Raw genomic sequence first — 19,453 nt, forward strand, 5'->3', positions numbered from 1 at the left:
TGCTCCTCCACCTCTCTCCACAGCTCCTCCCCCTGCTGCACCTTTTGGCTTTCTCCACACCTCCTATTCTTCCACTCTCTCTGCCTTGGTGCTCCGCTACTCCAAACACCCAGACTCCCTTCCATATTCCCCATGTATTAACCCAACCATGAGGAAACATTGAAATACCACCTGTTCAATGTCCTACATCTGCCTTCCATGCGGCACACAGAGTGCGCAGATACCACACAATTAGCAGTATCACACTATGAAAATCCTTTGACTTCTGCAACCCCTACATTTATCATAGCTGTCTGGTCAGAGAGGATACAATGGGAGTGTGGGTTTAGCTAACAGTGATTTACATTATGGTGGGTACAATACTAACAACATCTCATTAAAAATAAAACAAATTCTCAAATTATTCACATCGAAAATACCACCCCATGCATTTGTTTAGAAATGGATCTTCCTTGGAATATATGCTCAAAGAAGGGAAGCATATGCCTATGTTCACAGACACACGCTTTTTGGCCTCCATCCCTTGTTTTGGAACTATTCAAAGTATCAGACTGACCTCACTTTAGGCCAGAGGTCTTCAATCTGGGGGGCGCGTCAACATGCCTGGGGGGAGCGTGTGATGCCTTCCAAAAGGAGTAACGATTTTTATTTTTTCTGCTGCACTGAACTGAGCATGTGCAATGGGGAGCCACTAGCTCCCACGCACATGCTCAGCCAGTGCGATGTGGTGGGGGCGTGGCCATGAAACAGGAAATAAACGCATCCTGGACGTGCGCTTTCCTGCATATGGATCGCGTGTCCAGGCTGCGTTGTGGTGTCCTGTGTTCCCTGCTGCTGCCGCCGCCCGTGAGAGGTAAGTCACCCTTATATTTTTAATGCGACTCCCCTGTGGCATTAGGGGGCATGGAGGAGAGGAGGCGAGCGGGGGACTGAAACTGCTCTGCTCTCGCCTCTGCCTCTGTTACCCTCGCCTCTGCCTGTGCTACCCTCGCCTCTGCCTGTTTTACCCTCGCCTCTGCCTGTGTTACCCTCACCTCTGCCTCGGTTACGTGCTTTATGTGACAGCCATTTAATGTTTAATATGTCGATGGCACGAGCCTACGCTATACACAGGGACCTTTTCATGTATTTCTCTGAGCTGCAATGCTATTGTCTGTGCTTCTGTAGGGGGAGGATCAGGTATTCATGGTATGATTGGTGGGTGGGGGCAAAAGAGTTAGTTGAAGGAAGGTAGGATTCAGATGAGCCATTAGCTTTATTTGAAAGGTTCAAAGGTCACTCGTATATTCACATCAATGCAATTAAGAACCTTGGAAAGTAAGAAACCGTATAAAATAAATTAATTAATCTTTTATAACACACTTAATACTGGGCCCATTTTCTAAGTGCAGGACCGGGATTTGAACCTGTGTTGCTCTTTATTGTTTTGCTTCCAAGGCAACTGAGTTTCTCCTGAGCTACCCTCCCAACCAGGAAGGCATGATTTGGGGAAGTGACCGCCTAATAGAGAGCCAATTCAGAAAATTGTCTTTGGGTGCATTTTGGCAACATGTGTCTGCAGAGTTTCCAACTTTATCGAAATGTGCAGTCAATGTACTGTTACCTTTCAGCACCTCATACCTGTGCGAAATTGGGTTCTCTGCACTTGCAACCCTAAAGACAAAATATCGGTCAAAGCTGGAGGTGGAAGAAAGCCTGCGGTTGGCTATTGCAAAAATTGAACCCAATATTGACAGGCTGGCTGGTGAAAGGCAGGCCCACCCTTCACACTAGTTCTCCACTATGCCACTGTCCAACTTGCAAGTGACAGCATTGACAGTACGTTGTTGTACTTGAGAAACAAATTGTTACAGCACTTGCATAGTAAATGTTACTACAGGACAGCAATATTGGGTGTTTTCGTTTGTGTGAAATAAATATCCAACACTATTTTTAGTCGAGTCCTCTGTATTATAGCAAAATAATCGGAATGCTTTGTTCACAAATATTTGTCCTCTAATCTGATTTGAATCATTGCAAGCAATGATTTTGAAACAACGTGGTGTTTGGCATTCACTCCTTCTTTAGGGGCACCATTCTACTCCAGCGCGCGGTAACCGTTCGCAACCGAGTACAATTTTGGAGTCCATGTGTATAGGGGGGGCCTGGGCTGGAGAAATTTTCTTAAGGGAGGCTCGGGGTCAAAAAGTTCAAAGACCACTTCTTTAGGCATTGTTGTTGGGTCTGAATAGACTTGATTCCAGGGGAGGCACCACGATCGGCATGTCGTCATATTATGTCGGCCATTTTTGTTTAGGAAAATGAATTTCATCGCTGTTCGCCTTGTCTTATCAGGGAAAAAGAATTCCACAACCCAACACGAATAGAGATGCAAAGTCTGGCTTGTGACGTGATCAAATCTTCTATTAATGATTACTCCAATCATTTGCTATAATCAGATCATTCTCCAAGCGCACCAAGATTATAGATGAAGAGAGAAGTTGGCAGGACCGCTTTGATATCACCTTCCTTCTTAAGCCGACTGGATAGGAGTTGCTTCTGGCCAATATTGGAAGGGAATCTACAATTACACAGGCAAATGAACACTGCGAGAACATCTTATTGGTGGCTGAATAGACATTTTCTTCTAGCCTTCATAATGCAATGTGTAAACTATTTCAATAATCATAGCCAGTCGATCATTTCGCATCTTCCAGTGATACTTTTCATCTTCTCCACAGGCACAGGCTATGAGGGTTACCGTTCCTCGGCAGTGACCGGCTTGATCCAGTGCCTTCCGCCATGGCTGCGCTTTGCCCAGTGCCTCAGGAGATACCATGACACTGGCAGTCGCTTCCCGCATCTGGTCAACGCGGGGAAATACGGCACTGTGTTCATCATGGTCGCACTGGCAGTGCTGTGCTCCAGTGAGAGAGGTAACTAAATAACTTACAAGCTGGGGTATGCAGGTGCAAGCAAGCTTATTCTATTCATACAAGTTAAGTCATGAATAAAGATAGCCTCCCAAAAACCAGGGCCAATCTTAGAGGTCCCAGGCACATGATTCTAAATAGAATGTACATGGCAGGACAACGAAGGTAAACTAGACTGGCAAAACACCCTGAACGGATGCCTGTACCAAAAAGAAGTCCCATGGCAGGGACATGTAATCACCAAGGAAACCCCGCCCAGGATTCACTGATGTACAGCAATAATGAGGTGCTGTTTGCATGACGCGACAGGGTCCATCACAACTTCAGGTACCTGCTGCAGCAGAATTATGGGTGCACCTCTGCCACAAAGGACCTGAAGGCAGTCCTCTTAATCTGGAAACACAAGAACAGCAATGAGAATACCCTTAAGCGGGTGACCTCAAATGAGTTAAAGTTATTCAGAAATGTGTGTGCTAATCATAACACTGGGCCCTCAAAATTGAGTTTCCTGGTGAATTTATAACGATATAATGTTCCATGGCCTGTCAGGTACCACATCTGGATATTTCAAGAGAAGGTGGGCTGGTAGCTAATGACGACTCAAGAGCTATCAGAGCTAATGGATGCTCAAACCTGGGAGGGGTAGCCAGAAAGTGATGGCTGGAACAGACTGAGACAATTAAGGCTCTATAGCAGGATTGCCCAACTCTGGGTCTTGCAGGGCCAGAATCCTGACAGGTTTTCACGATATCCCTCATTAATATTCATGAGGAAGAATTTGCATACATTTAGAATCATTTCATGCACATTCATCTCATGAAAATTAATGAGGGGTAACCTGAAAACGCGACATGGATCCAGCCCTTGAGGTCTGGAGTTCGAGAAGCCTGCTCTACAGCAACTAGGAAATCATTTGGATAAAATCGTATTCTATAGATTTTCGATGACAGAGCAGCATGACATAGCAGCACTCGAATACCTGCAAATATGTAAGCTCTACACCAGCAAAGTAAGCTAAACTAAATAGGTTAACTAAACTGAGCTACATTTTAGAAGGGCTACCGCCAAAGGCAAACCAATCTTCACCCTGCCACTAATCTGTTAGGTTCCATCTCAACTGCATAGGAACGCAATAAACCCAAAAGCCATTGACGACCTATCTGAGCCTTATTGCTGAAGTGCACCTAAACACCTGGGCACAATGTGTAACCCACATCAAGGCCTCCCTCTTCCACCGAGGGAGACCCACTGGGAATGCCCAAAAGTGAAGAATGGAAATGACTGAGTCAATGCCTATCCATTGGGAATTCCACTTTGTATTATTCACTTGTATTGTTAGCTTTGGCTATTGGGTGCCACTGAGGGACCACCTATAATCTGAAACTATTGCATTAGAGTACACCTACTTACAAATAGTGTGTTAGGTGAGACACAAGGCGTGTAGGTGTTGTTTGGTTATTTACCCACCCATTGACTGGCCATGCTAATCCCTATGGCAATTCACACCAACTTCTTGCCACTACCTGCTTAAAACACATCCTCCTGGGATCTCTTTGAGCTAGGTTTATCAAGCCTTACCTTCAAACGTTGTGTTCGAAGTTCCTGCCAGCAGTCTTCTGACATTTAATGGCTTCATTGGAGTTGCAAACGTGCTACTTGTGTAATACAAATGTCTTAACCAGGTCTGCCTTCAGCCGCTCGCTATATAAGCACTAGGGGTGTCCTTCACAGAAGTTCTGTTAAAAACAAGCATTGGCAAAGCCAACAGTTTTGGGTTTTGTATAAGTATTAGGCATTTTCTAGGCACTGCTATTGAATGGTCAGCTACTCATGTCATTTTGCAGCTGCTTCCATTGATGGCCAGTTACAATCACTACGGTAGGGACAGACAAATACATTTTCCATGCCCTACACAAAAGCCAAAACTGTTGCCATTGGCAATGCTTGTTTTTCATTTTGGCTTGTCTGAACCATCAGAGATGGGTACCACCCTAGGTCAAATAATTCCTGTCCCTTTTTTCAAAAGCCACTGTTCAGCATAAGTGGTTAGTTCAACATTTCCTTTGCTCAGGATGTCAAGCCACGCCATGTTTCAACCCCATTGGGCCTCATTGGTGAGATGCAGTGCACATCCAGGCACAGTGAGCTCTGGCCCAGGTGTGGGCCTGCTGCTCCCGCTCACAGCCTCATTCTGAGTGAGGCAGACACAGGGAATTTACAGAAAAAAAGTATTTCCGTGCGATTTCCCCGCATCCGCTCCTTTCTGGAAAGGATTCATACTTCTCTTTGTGAGGTCAATTATCTAATATACAAGGAGCGTCGGGTCTCTGGGTTTTCGGGAGACTAGAGATGGCCCACCACAAGGCCCTTCTGTGCTGACGGAAAGGAAAGCTGCAGATCAGGTTTCTGGTCCATTTCCAGACTTACTAACAGAGGCATTGCTAGGGGGGACTGAGGGGGCAATAGCCCAGGGTCTTTTGGTTACAGCCCCGGATAGAAGCTCAGGGGCTCCACCCAAAATGCTATAACTAGCCCTGAGTCCCGCCAACTCCCGATATTAGATTAGCCCGGATCATTTCCAGACCTAGCAACACCCCTGCTTGCTAATGGTGCACATTGTCCTTAGTCACTCCCCCACTGCGCCAAACATTACCAATAACGATATAACACCTTCTCCTCCCGCACCTCAAGGGGCAGCACAGCGGCCACACCACTCAGGCAAGGATCTGGGCCATTATGCAATAGTCAGCCAGATTACAGTTTAATTGCAAACACTATTGGAGAAACCACCAGCTTTCAGGGTGGGACTGTGCCCCTAATGGAATGTTTGTGCTGTCAAAAGGTTGCTAATGAAGGCGGGAACGGCAAATAGGAGAACGGCTCTGCAGAATAATGAAGGCCAAACAACTCGAAAGGAAACTGCGGCTATTTTACTTACAAAAAACATTATTGCCTGTTTACGGCTTCCTCATTTGCTTAGTCGTAACTTCACGATCATTTCAATCAACTTTGCAGATTCTGTCTAATTTATAAAAAAAAAAAAACTAGATTACTAGTCATTTCGAAGTAATTACGTTGTAGTACATTTCCACCAAGTAATACAGTCGATGAATGAACGAATACCGTTCGAGGCGAGAAATGAAATGATCCGATAACTGCATTTTTTTCCCAGCAGAGTATGGTCTGTGGCTCCTTCTTTGGACTGTATTTTTAAATGCTCTGGGACTCGAGGAGCCAAACAAAACCTTGGTCTATTATTGGCAGTGTTGCGGCTCTGCCTTATCATTCTACAGCTTGCCCGCCTCTCAAACCTTTGGTGGGAGCTCTTTGGTCTGTCTTCTGACTGCGATCATTCTGTTTTTAAGTTCATGGTAAAGGAAGGATGACTATGATTTGTCCAGGATTTTGACCATGGGGGACAATTGAAAACCAGAGAGGGTCAATGCCCCAGGCACAGACAATGGGTAGCCATTGTGTAGTGGTGTTTATGGTACTATAGACATACATGGTTGTCCCTGATCCTGAAGAGTTTGGAAAACCATGATTAACCATCGGTAGACATGAACATTTAGAGGGCCTGCCATGTTCGTGTGCCCCTTGCTCATCTTACCTGTGGATTGTTAAAAATATTTCCTTCAGACGTAAAACCATGGTTAGGCAATAGTCACCCCAGAAAAGCAGTTTCGGGAACTATGGCGTGGCAGAAACAGCCATCCTACTGAATCATTTGCCTGTCCGTGACTCCTGAGTATTTCTTTTAGACAAATAAAAAAGGGAAAGCCAGTGCCATGTAGAAATGTATAAAATAGACATTTTATGACACATCAGGGCAGATCCACACATTCAAAGGACCCTGACACTATAAGGATGACTTACATTAATTGTGTAGTGAAAAAGACCTTACAGTGTTACATGGCACTAAACATTTATATGCACACTGTGAAATATTTTAGTTATGTATGTATTCATGTGGGACTGAAAACATAGCTAACTGGGGAACAAAGATGCTGTTCTCTAGCCTGTTTTTGGAGGTCACTGGTCTGCCCTGCACACCACAGTATTTATTCAAACTGCTTCTATTTTGCACTGGTTGAGAAAATACATTTTGTGGGTTAACTAGATCTTTAGAGGGTGGAGGAAAAGGGAAATCATTGCGGTTGGGATGACATTAATTTGAAATGTAAATGAGTGGGGTTTAAGGCCTGAGATTCCTTTACGAGGGTGCTGAAAAACAACTAGACTGTTGTCCAAGTCCTGGTCCTTTACCACTTGGATGGGCAGAGCTCACTCCTTGCTAGAGGCTCGACATCCTCCCAAGCCCCACTGAAATCTGTTGGGCATGCCGCTGTTCATGTCATCGCAGGACTGAGGGAATACTGCCACATAAGCCAATCCCCAGACACCTACATTGGATACCACCCGATCAAGCATCCCTTTCAAAATGGCCTGAATCACATGCGAGCCAATAACCTACACAGATCTAACATACTCGGCTGAACACTCACCAACTCTGTAGGCCCCTGCAATACAAGCAGTCAGAGCTTTGCAAATCTATGAACTTAGAGATGCAAGAAGCAAAGAATTAGAAAACAGGCCTTCAGCTATGGACAAGGACTCAGAACATAGCATAACATTGGGATGCACATGATACTGACCGCATCTCGCCTGAACTTCAGAAAGGAACTGAAGACGCTGCTCTTCAAGGAACACCCCTTAGCTCATTGACATCCTGATAGCACATCTCCCCCTCCACCGTCCACCCCTAACCTGACCCTCCTTTCTGTGTATGCTATGACATGTTTTGGTCTGCACACCATTGCATGCTAACTAGGTACACACTTTATATCTCTCATACATACTATGCATGGGATCACATTTATGGGCTCTGGTCTACTCGCTGTAAGTGTCTGGACTAAGGCATCAGCATCCTGTTTTGCTGGGAACGCGTGTGGGGTTGTAGAAGGGTTATCCAATAAATCCATACCACAGAGGTCATAAGGCTTAGTTCCTCTACTATTTATATACAAACCATTGTAATCTGGTAGTTTAATGAAACTGGTTCAATTCATGTGAGCCAAGACGCAAACTCTCATTGTGTTGTAATTATAAATCCAGAATATTGTATTATTGTCTACCCAGTCCCATGGAGTCCTCTTGCAACAATAGACTATCACAATGGATAAGTGGCTCTGAAAATGTAATCTGTACCCTTTCTCATCCTTCTCTTATGTTAAAACAAAGAATCCCGCTTTCTGCAACCCACATTCCAGTGTGTGCCACTCCCTCTGAAGCTTAGAGCCAGGCATACCAATTAACTTGTGCGCTTCCCCTGGCAGCAAGCATGCAAAATGGCTTCTCCTATGGCTTCTGCAGAAGATCGTACATAAATTCTCCAATGTCGACATTGACGATATTTGGCGCGACAGAACCCATCACTGCGTCCTTTCAAGGCATCATTTCCATAGCGGTGCATGATCATAATCAGTGACATTGTCAAACTTTCTTACACTTTAGGTTTAATCGCAATAAGGGACTGCATGCTCGAAGCAGGAGCATTCCTATTTTGCATTGCTCATTGAAATTTTATGATCTCCTGCGCCATTCATCACCGGATCCCGGTACGTTCTCGCGGGCCGGCTGTCTATTAGAAAATTGTTTGTGTAAAGGCTGGCCATAAATAAGAAGAGCCTTGATGCGCTCCTGGAGCGTAGGCAGCGAATATTCCTTGACGATTGATTTATGGAACCTCTCAATATTCCTTCTCAAAAGACATCTCATTTGTTGTTCTCGACCAGCAAAGAGTAAATTTAAAATTTAAGAAGCCTGTAAATAAATTCCATCTTATGGTGATTCTGTGATCTGTTGCAGACCGACCTCACTACGCTTCCGGGGCCACCGTGTACTTTTATCTCTGGATTGGGGCTGCATGCGCTAGCACGATTTTCACGACTACCTGGGACCTGAAGATGGACTGGGGACTGCTGGACCGAAGCTGCTTAGAGAATCGATTTCTCAGGGAAGAAACAGTCTACCCCAAAAAAGTAAGACTCCTTCAATAACAGTGATGAGATCTGGGGATTAGACGGTGTGAGTTCGACGAGAGGTATTCTCCATTCTCATGCATACAATGCTTTATGTAAGAATTCAATTCACGTATATCTTGTTTCTTTCCTGAATCAACAAAATATGTTAACAAATCACAATTGTCACAAGATCAGTGTGTTGGTGAGGAGATAAGGGTGTAAATTTAGCCAATTTAGCATCTGCTCTCATGCCATCAACTCTGAACCAGGATTCCTATCACCAGGTCAGGGAAGACTTTGGGCCTCATTAGGACCCTGGCGGCCGTGGAATGAACGGTGCTGGTAAGGGACCGGGACCGTTCATTCCAGGCCGCCTCATTACAAGGTCTGCTGTGGGTTCCGCTCCTGGCCAGGCGTCCTTAGTGGGACCCGCTAGCAGACCAGGATGCTAACAATGGGCCCATCATCAACGGGCCCGTTGTTAGCATCCTCCCCATTCCCATTGAGCCCTATGGGGCTCAAATGGGAATGGTGATTAATTTTTTTGGGCTCTGGTAAAAAATGATTACCAGCAGCAACCGTGCCCTTAATAAGGGCACGGCTACCGCCAGGGTCGTAATGAGGCCCTTTGTCCTTTAATGATATCTGACAGATTCTCTGTGTGAGCTTGGGCAAAAGTATGCAGCATCACTTAATGGGAAGTGGAAGATGTCATACTGTATGGGTCAAAGCTCATGTTTTGTATGATTTCCATTTTGCATTATTTCCCTTCCCTTTTATGGTCAGTACATGGCATGTGTTATACATTAGTGGCATGTCATTGCCTCCCAACTATAGTCACCTGTTTATTTTGCATCTTAAATCTGCAGATAGAATTTTGCCATTCGTTTCAATCGCATCACTGTCACTTTCAGAAGTTAAAAATGCTCCCCAGGAATCTGTCTTCCCCCGTTAAGTGTCCCACCTGGAACATCACTGGGATGGAAAGCTCTATCCTATTTAAGATGCTTGGTGATGTCACACTGTGATTCATAACTCATATAGTTTATTATTGGACGACAACTCCTCAGCTGTTTTGAAAGGTTTGGAGTTTTTAGAGTTGTAAAAGAGATCTATGTTGAAAAACAGAATCCCAAAAGCTTGAGTTACCAAATTGCCAAGATCACTTGTTCGTATTTTGTAACTCGAGCTTTTGGGATTTTGGTTGTTTGTCTCCTGCTGTGCATTTAATGTATGTGGGGGATAGCCCTGCAACCCGCCAGCCCATCATAACGAACTAGGGGAGCAACGGACACCCCCAACACCGACCTTTTCGACCAAAATTTTGTAAAAGCTGTTGAGAAATGTTGCCTAATTTCTGGTGCGCATCTGTCTGCCTCGGTTTTCAAGGTGCCTTGATTTTGGAAATTGCATGTTGGGAGCAACAGCTCATCCCTAAGCAGTCTGGGTAGTTCAAGGAGAGGAAATACAGTCAGCATCATTACGAGAATGGTGCTGCGGTAAAATGTGGTGGTAAAGTGCCAGTAAACCGGTAAAATCGGAATTACTGCAGTGGATATACTGCTACTGCTGGTGGTAGTTCTGAAAAATTGCACATTGAGTCATATGAACACCAAAAATGGGGAGTAACACCACCGTGCCCTACTTGTGATCCTGTGGTAATTCCACAGAACTAAGTGGCTTTAACAGTAATCGATGTTGCCCTTAATTGCTCAGATTCACAGCAGAATTGCCAGCGTTTTAAGGACAATTAGTACCCAGTGGGGGCGTGGCATCGGTATCCCAGCCAATCAGGAGGCTCGGAATGGAGGCATTACCATACAGTAATCCTGCTGCCCTGAGTCTCCCCAGGGCTGGAGGCTGCCAGCTCCCCCAGTGGGGAACAAGGTAAGTTCCCCCATCCCCACACCCCTGTGACACAGATTTCCCTCCCTCCCGAACCGCCCCACTTACCTTCTCCTTTCTGGACCTTTTTGGGAGCAGATGCGCCGGAAACACTTCTGTCCCCGGCGCATTCGCTCCCGAACCACGACATACAGCCACAGGTACTTTAATTTTTTTTCACAATCTTTAAGGGACTAAATGTAGTCCCTTCTCCTGTTCCATGGTGGCCATCTTCTTTGTTTACTTTTTTTACTGTTTTAAATGGTCGCCATGAAAAGGGAAAACGAACTTCGTTTCCCGTTCATTGAAGTAAACATTTTTTTCAGTTGTGAAACTCCAGAGCATCTCACAACCATATAAACACAGTATTAGTACCCCATCTAACAGACCGGGGTACTATTAGCAAGAAGCCCCTCGATGGGGGGGGGGGGGCATTACCGCATCTGGTAATGCCCTGGGCCTTCGTTTATCTATGGGTCCCGGGGCATTACCTGATGCAGTAATGCCCATACGCCCCAAGCCCCTGTCTCAGGGCTTATTGCTTAATTGAACCCTTTAAATTGAACTACACAAGGTTAATGGCAGGACCCTGTAAGTGATCAAGTTCTTTTTGTTCTTATTGTAAGGTTTGCGATGGGAGATTAGTTCATTTGTGTGTGCGTTAAACTATCTGATAACATGATGATCATCCTTGTGCCTATTAGTCATCCTGTCACTTTAAAGTGGCATCACCTCTTCACCCACTGTCATGTCTCCTGCCCCCGCCCAACTCAGTGGGGGTGTATGCTTCTCTTCTTCTCCCTTTTGCCCACTCTCTGTCCCTTAATTTGTAATGTCTGCCCCCCCTTTGATCCCTGTCACTTCCACCCACGCCAAATTCCCACCCCCTCCAGACCTAGACATACCACACCAGCCCGCTCTGCCTTTACAACATGATAAAGATATGCATGGCTAAGGGCCACGTGAACAAACTGCTATTAGTAGTACAGTAAATACATGCGATGACCAACGTCTTGCAAAATGTGGAACAATCAATAGTCATCATTTATAAGAATTAGGGGCTTGGTCGAAAATGTGGCTATTCATTTAAATTGGCTCTGTCTAATGGCTTAATGTGCCGTAGATCTTTTTATTCTGAAAGAGCCCACATGGATCAACCTAAGGGGTTTGACTATCTCAATGAATACTTTCCTAAAAACCTAACTGGAATGGATTATGTTACAAGCAAGCTACATGTAATGCTCTGGCTGTTGATGGTCTTTCCAGTTCTGGAATTTAGAGCCACGAGAACATTACTTCTCTCGAAAGACCAAAAAATACCTGCTTTAGAAGCTATTTGCGACTCCGAGCATCACCCCCCCAGACCCTCACCCTCCCCGTATAGCCAATCTGGAGCAGGATAGTTGGTGGATAATATAAGGATGAGTTGACGTTGCTACATATTCCAGAAAATAAGATGAATTGATTGATTGAAGAATACATGAATACAATTGTTAATGTATGTATTTTAAGATGCAGAAAATGTTGTCAATGCTGCTGAAACAATATTTAGAAATGATGGAAATATTTAGTTTTAAGTCTGCATTCAGGCCTTTAAAACAAAGGTTCAATGTGCTGATCCAAATGGCTTCTTCCTTGCGTAGCGGTAATGTTCGGTTTTCCTTTGTTGGTTGGGTAGGCACATGTTCAGTGCAATATAGTTTAACATAATGGATCTTGGAAATTTCTTGTATGCCAGTTTTATTCCAGGGAGATATGTCTTTAGATTTTTGATCGCCCTTATATGTTTCTTTATTTCTTCTTTCCGGGGAAAACCATACTTCTAGTATAGACCAGAGAAAAGACACATGCTGTTGCATATACACCATGTGTTGTTGAACAATTTACAAAGGAGTTTATTTCAAAGACGTTACTATATGGATGGGTCTTTAAAACTCTCCTTGCCATTGTCTATGTACTCACACAAAGTTGTTGCTGTTGTTAGTGGTTTTTATTTTTGAGAAAATGAGGGCTCACTATATTATTTAATGTTTTTGTTTTTCTATATGTTATTTATGGTTTGTCCAAAAGATGTGCCCTTATCTTATCATCTTGTTGTAGGATGGATCAGTGCTTAGTAAGTACGAAATTGACAATATTGCTATTGGATTTGTACTGCATGATAAATCAAAGTTACTCATGTTTTCATTTTTTTTTTAATTGGTCAAGTTTCGTTGTGAAGTAGTTTTGTCTGTTTCATGTTAGCTGCTCTTTGTAGAGCTGGTTTTATGCTGTTGGTGCTTTACCCTTTGGTTATGAATATGGCATGTGACTCTTCTGCATGATTACTGAGCTCTGTGACCTTGCTGCCATCCCTTTTTATTTTCTGGAATTCCACATCAGACATGTTTTTAATTTGGTGTCTTGAGAGGCTGCTTGTAGCATCTCAAATAGCATGTATTGTTTCTTTTCTACACAGTATGAAACATAGGTTGGTGTCTTTGACATAAAAGGTGTGATCCAACGAATTGATGGCTGATGTGCGTTGATTCATCGTCTGATTTGATGTTCTATCTATTGTTGTTGAGAGACATTAGTTTTCCATAGATGTTCGCTCTCTATTCCATGTCATCAGTATATTGCTGATGCATTGAGCCACTTGTGATGGGTAGACTATATCTCCCACCCCTGTAGCCTCAAAATATCAAGAACAGGGTCAGAAATGAAACCAACATCTGAGTATATTGACCAATCTATACAATCATTGGTCTCCTCACTTTCTTGCCCAGATATTGAAGTGGTGAAGTTCTGTAGTACTTTCTTTAGAAAGCCCTAAAATGTAGTGTTTGAACCTACCCACCTCATTGCAGCCCTTTCACCGCATTTGGTGAGTGTCTGTTTTTGCTGTGGTTTTCGCTGCCTTTTTTCAGGGCACAATTTCTTTTTTTTGTTTGATAATTTTGTTTCATTTTTCACAAATACATCAAATAAATCTCATGAGTTCAGAACATGTATATATGAACTGTAAAATAACATGTAACCATATTTACAAATATTTTAAATAATCCTATATATGAACAATCAAACTATAAGCATATTGAAGATCCCTCCAAAAGACAAAACACAAAACGGCATACACACCTACACACACACCACATACCACCCGACAATCCACATCTTCCAAAAGACACTCACTTACATATTTAGACTCTCAAATTATCCATATAACTCATTAAATGAAGCCCATAGATCAAGATATTTCTCCACCCTACTCAGCCGATTAAGTAACACCTCTCATAACCAGATACAACTTGAATCTCGTAAATCCAATCCTCTACCTGTGGATTTTTCCGCAACTTCCAGATTCTCATAATTTGCTTAGTTGCCACCACCAATGATTTATCAATCCAGTCACTATCCGGGTGTTATAAACCTGCCAGTTTTTGACAGCAACACCGTTGGTAGTGGTAAACGATGAAATGATATTCCCATAATGAAATCAACTCTATCTTAAATGTCTTTCCAATAATCTCGTACCCGTACACATTCCCACAACATATGCAACAAACTATCCACCTCTGAACCATAATCCCAACACAAATGATCATCCATCAGCCCCAATTTATGCATACGCACCAGTGTCCAATATAAACGTTGTACTATTTTCTGATTATTTACCTTAAATTCAAATCCAACTTTGCTCTGTACCCAGCCTTCAGTACAAACTCCCAATGCTCAGACGAAATCTCATTCTGCAAATCTCCTCCCATTCATGGCACAACTTATCCCAACGCCCAACATATGCCGGAGCCATGGGTATCAGTTTTAGAAAGTAGAAACTGTACATGGAGGAGTATTCAAAATATCACATAAACCAGGAATCTTTAGCATTGGTGACTGAAACATGCTTCTGTGAGTCAGTAACCTCCGAAGTATTCTATATCTATCAAGTTCCTGCATCCCCAGTTCAAACCTCGTCTCAATACAGTGAAATTCACCAATTTTTCATTCTTGAAAACATCACCAATTTTCATCACCCCTTTCTTAATCCACCTCTGCCAATGTAAAACCATAAAAAGGCCTCGTAATTCCTCCACCAATCTTGTTTATTCTCCTCAAACTAAGAGGTTAACGCTAAACCAGAAGCCTCAATAGATGGTAGGCTATTGCATCCTCCCGTCCTTTTTTTAAAGGAATATACATTATCCAAAGAAAAGGGTCGTATAACCTCCCTCTCTAACTCTACCCACCTCGTATTAACACATTCTACTGATACAAACTAATGTGCTGATTTCTTCAACATAAATCCTTTCCAATATTTGTCCAAATCAGGATAGCCAAAGCCATCCTCATCTATATCTTGTGTCAAAATGAATTTAAAAAACCCCAGAAAGATTCTGTCTATTCTCCACAAGTTCTTCTTCGTAAATCTCAGAGGTATGACTGTATAATGTAAAGTACTTTAGGGAGCAATGTCATTTTGTTCACAGTAACGCTGGCCCAAATGCCGAACGTCAATGTTTCCCACCTCTTCACATCTTTTAAGAGACCTTCAATTAATCTATCCACATTAAAATCCACAATTGTAAAATTTCACAAAATATAGATTCCCAAATATTTCACATGTTGATCTGCCGTTTTATAATCCAAGTGCTTAAACAATCCCGAGTGCATATAGGAGACAGCGGAAAAACTTCAGTCCTGTCCCAATTCATCTCGTGGCCAGAAATTCGCCCAACTTCCTCAAAGATCTTCTTCGTACAGCCCTACTCTCTCTGGGCTTGGACAAATGTACAACCATATCATCAGCACAAGATAACACTTTAAATTCATGCTCTCCTACACATAAACCCCGAATACCTACCTCCTTCCTGACTTGAGCTGCCAGTGGCTCTAAAGCAATATTAAACAAAAATGGAGAGAGGGGATAACCCTGCCTTCTTCCAGTTTGCATAGTTATTTCTTTTGGAAGTACCCTATTTGACCAGACCTTAGCTTTTGCCTCAAAATGCAAACATTTTATTGCTCCCATAGAAATTTCACCAAACCCCATCTCCCTCATTCTACGTTCTAAAAATACCTAGTTCACTCTATCGAAAGCCTTTTCTGCATCCAGAAACACAATCGTACACCATTAGTAATATTGTTTTCAACGTCAAGATATCTACGAGAGACCTAATTTTACCATAACCAAACCTGACTGAGTCTGATGTATAATCTCTGCAATATATCTGTCTAATCGATTTGTAAAACCTTTGTAAAAGTCAACATTAAGCAGCAATATTGGCCGATAAATGCCACATTTTGTATCATCGTTGCCTGGTTTTGGAATCAAACTGATAAGGGCTTCCCACATAGAAAGACATAATCTGCCTTTCTCTGATATAAAATTGAATAACTGACACATAAAAGGGGACAGTTTACCCTGGAAAACCTTGTAAAATTCCCCTGGAAGACCATCCAACCATGGAGATTTACCAATTTGTAATTGCGAAATTGTCATTGAAACTTCTAGGTCCATAATCGTCGCCTCCAAAGCCATTTAACTATCATGAGTCAATTTTGGTAATTCTATCATTTGAAAAGGTAATCCATATCCTGGTCTTGTGGTTAACCCTTCTCTTCATATAGAAATTCTCATAAAAGGCACGGAAACACTGACATATTGCTGAATTTTTTATAACTAGAACCCCCTCATCATTTACTACCCCTTTGATCACTGCTCTTTCTGCCATGTGTTTAAGTTTGTTTGCTAGCAATCTATCACACTTATCTCCGCCTACCCAATATTTTTGTTTGTGATAATAAAGACCCTTCTCCATTTGGTCATTAACAACATTCTGCAAGGAATCTGAAACACTCTGCATTGCCATTTTGTCCTCCTGATCACCAAACAGGGAAAATGTATGTTGGAAAGCTGCTTGATCAATTTCAAAATTCTTTATCTCCATCAACCCTACCTTCTGCATATGACTGGCACGGCTTATCAGTTCACCTCTCATAGTTGCCCTAAAGCTGTCCCACACCATCAACAAATCCGCTGTTCCATAGTTTTCAGCAAAATATATCTCAATAAACGTTTTTAGTGATACCACCAATTCTGGATCATTTAAAATGCCTGTTTTTCATTGTCCATCTAATGAAGTTTCTCTTTTCCCGTTTTAAGCTGATCTCCAGCTCAATGAAAGCATGGTCTGAAATTCCCCTCTCTCTAGTCACCGCATTTTTCACCTTCTCCACAAGTCTGTCAGATACTAAAAACAAATTGATCCTTGAGTAAGAATCATGAGCCGGAGAATAAAAGGAATATGTTCTACATACGGAATTCAGCGATCTCCACGCATCAACCAAGTTGAAATCATCCATGAGGCCATGGACGGCTTTACTTGCCTTTACATTAGTCTATCTACATGTCGCATATCGATGTAATCCGGAACACAGTTGAAATCTCCCCATAAAATAACTTAGGAATTCATTAATAAGGCTGATGAACCCTGAAGAAAATAAATCTCCCCCTGGGGTACTAGGTCCATATACCGATCCGATGGAAAACAGAACCCCATCAAATAAGATTTCTGCAAGCAACATTTTTCCTTCTTCATCTTTATACACCCTTTCAACTATTGCATTCACCCCCTTATAAATCAGAATACACACATAATTTCTTAGGATGTTTATTTTTTTATTTTATTGGGTATTTATAATGCGTCTATACACAGTGTGCTTCAAGGCGCAACAAGGCAAGGGGAGGGGGAACAGGGATGACACAAACAAAGACGGTCCTACTATGCCTGTGACATTCAGATCGTGCAAGTGCGGGGAGAGGGGACGGGGGAAGTGTAGGCCAGGGCGGAAGGGTCCGTGGGATAAGCGAGTGCCAGGGGAGGCCAGGTGGACAGAGCCAGTGGAATGCAGAGAGTGCAGGGGAAGGAAGGTCCACATGCAAGTGCGAGATAGGGGGCAGGAAGGGCTCATGATAGTGAGGTTTGGGTCCGGGCGGGGGACCTGGGAGGGGTGTTTCAGTGCTCCCCCCCACATAAAAAAATGGAGTGAAAAATGCAGCAAAAACAGCCGGCAATGAGATGGAAAAGATCTGTTGTGGTTAGTGTCATTTTCACAGCAGGTACTTTTCACTTTCGGAAAGTGGTATTAAGTTACAGCCATTGTTAAAAAGCAGATTGAATAGACCCCAATTCCCACAGCTCTATAGCTCTTATTAAGGGAACAGTCAAAATCCGGAGAGCATTTATTTTAATGAGATTAGGATTTTGAATAATGGAGAACATGTATTAAGTAAACCCGAGTATGGATTCAGAAGAGGACTAAGTACAATAAAGCAAGGTTTTAATATTACTATTATTTCAGAAAAATATATGTGGAGCAGAAAGAGAACATATTTTCTGGTGTTAATGGACATAGGAACTTGTTCGATATAATATATTAGTCTATGTTATGAGGTTGTGAAAACAAAGAAATTGATATGAGGCTGGGAAGCCCAAAGGAAACACACCAACACAGGTTACAAAGGACATACAAAGTGCTTTATTTAAAAGCTACAACAGTTACCAAAAAGTCAATTGACAAACGGATAGCTATTCGGCTCTCAGAGTAACGTAACGAACTTCAACGAAGGTTCGATGCATTAGTAGAGAGAGACCGTACATTGGAATACTTGGGCTTTTTATACTCTTTATCCAGCCCTGGCCAACCCCCTCGCGGGTTAACCATTGTTAGGACCAGGCCTAGGGTTCCTTGCCAGGTCAATCCTATAATTTATGCATTTTGATCAGTTTCGCTGATATAGTTGTACATTTACACATAGGTCAGGGATAGGACAAGGTCTCAGTTCGCGACCCCGACAAGTGGCCTGCAGGCATATTACTTATTCATGTGTGCGGAGGTCACAACGGCCAGAATCTCACTCAGAATGTCATTCGGCCTCCATTTTGATGTTCAGGGTGACTTCCACATTACAAGAGAACCTAAAATGGCGGCTAAATCCACGATGGCGACTTACACAATTTTTCATTAAGGTCAAGACCTTGCCGCGGAGTCTTTTTACATGATATTTTAGACAACTTGGTGTAGGCCAACACACATTCAAATACTGCGATAGGAGGCATAATATCTTTTCAATTCCAACAGACCCTCCTTTTGGCCTATGCCAAGTGCTAACATCATTTCTAATACTTTTGCAAATAACCCCATGTGTTGTCATCCATACATCCCGAATCACTGTCTGTAATATCTATAGCCATTAGGTCATTCATCAGAACCTCTTGTAACACGAATTCTTTAGATGCTGTATCTGGGGCATATATTATATGCCCTATTGTGCTCACTGCTTGGGCACAACATCCCCCTAGCATTCCACATACAGTTGGAAGACATTGAAAACAGCAACAAAGGAATAGCAGGATACCCAGAATAACCAGAATAACAGAAAGCACCTTCCAACCCCAAGATCGTAAAGAATCCCAGAACCAGGTGCTAAGATTCCAATCTCCTACAGGGATATGTACTTCAGAACTAAGAGTATGCAAGTTCTGTATTGCTTTAAAAATTGTCGGTGAGGAATCTGGTACGAAAACACAGCAAGCGGACCCCACTAATTTGCATACTCCACCTCGTTCTGCCAAAATGACATCTAATGCC

General features: G+C 42.8%; 1 protein-coding gene across 1 annotated transcript in view; it reads left to right on the forward strand.

The window, feature by feature from the left end:
• LOC138471465 (xenotropic and polytropic retrovirus receptor 1 homolog) overlaps nt 1–19,453 on the forward strand; it is a 245,232-nt gene that overhangs the window by 184,081 nt on the left and 41,698 nt on the right. The window contains exons 11-12 of the mRNA XM_069609088.1: nt 2,721–2,915; nt 8,781–8,953. Coding sequence (XP_069465189.1) covers nt 2,721–2,915; nt 8,781–8,953 — 368 coding nt within the window. The remainder of the gene's footprint in view (nt 1–2,720; nt 2,916–8,780; nt 8,954–19,453) is intronic.

The sequence above is a fragment of the Ambystoma mexicanum genome, chromosome 8 (assembly GCF_040938575.1).
Source record: "Ambystoma mexicanum isolate Mex_15411 chromosome 8, UKY_AmexF1_1, whole genome shotgun sequence".
In the NCBI taxonomy this organism is placed as follows: Eukaryota; Metazoa; Chordata; class Amphibia; order Caudata; family Ambystomatidae; genus Ambystoma; species Ambystoma mexicanum.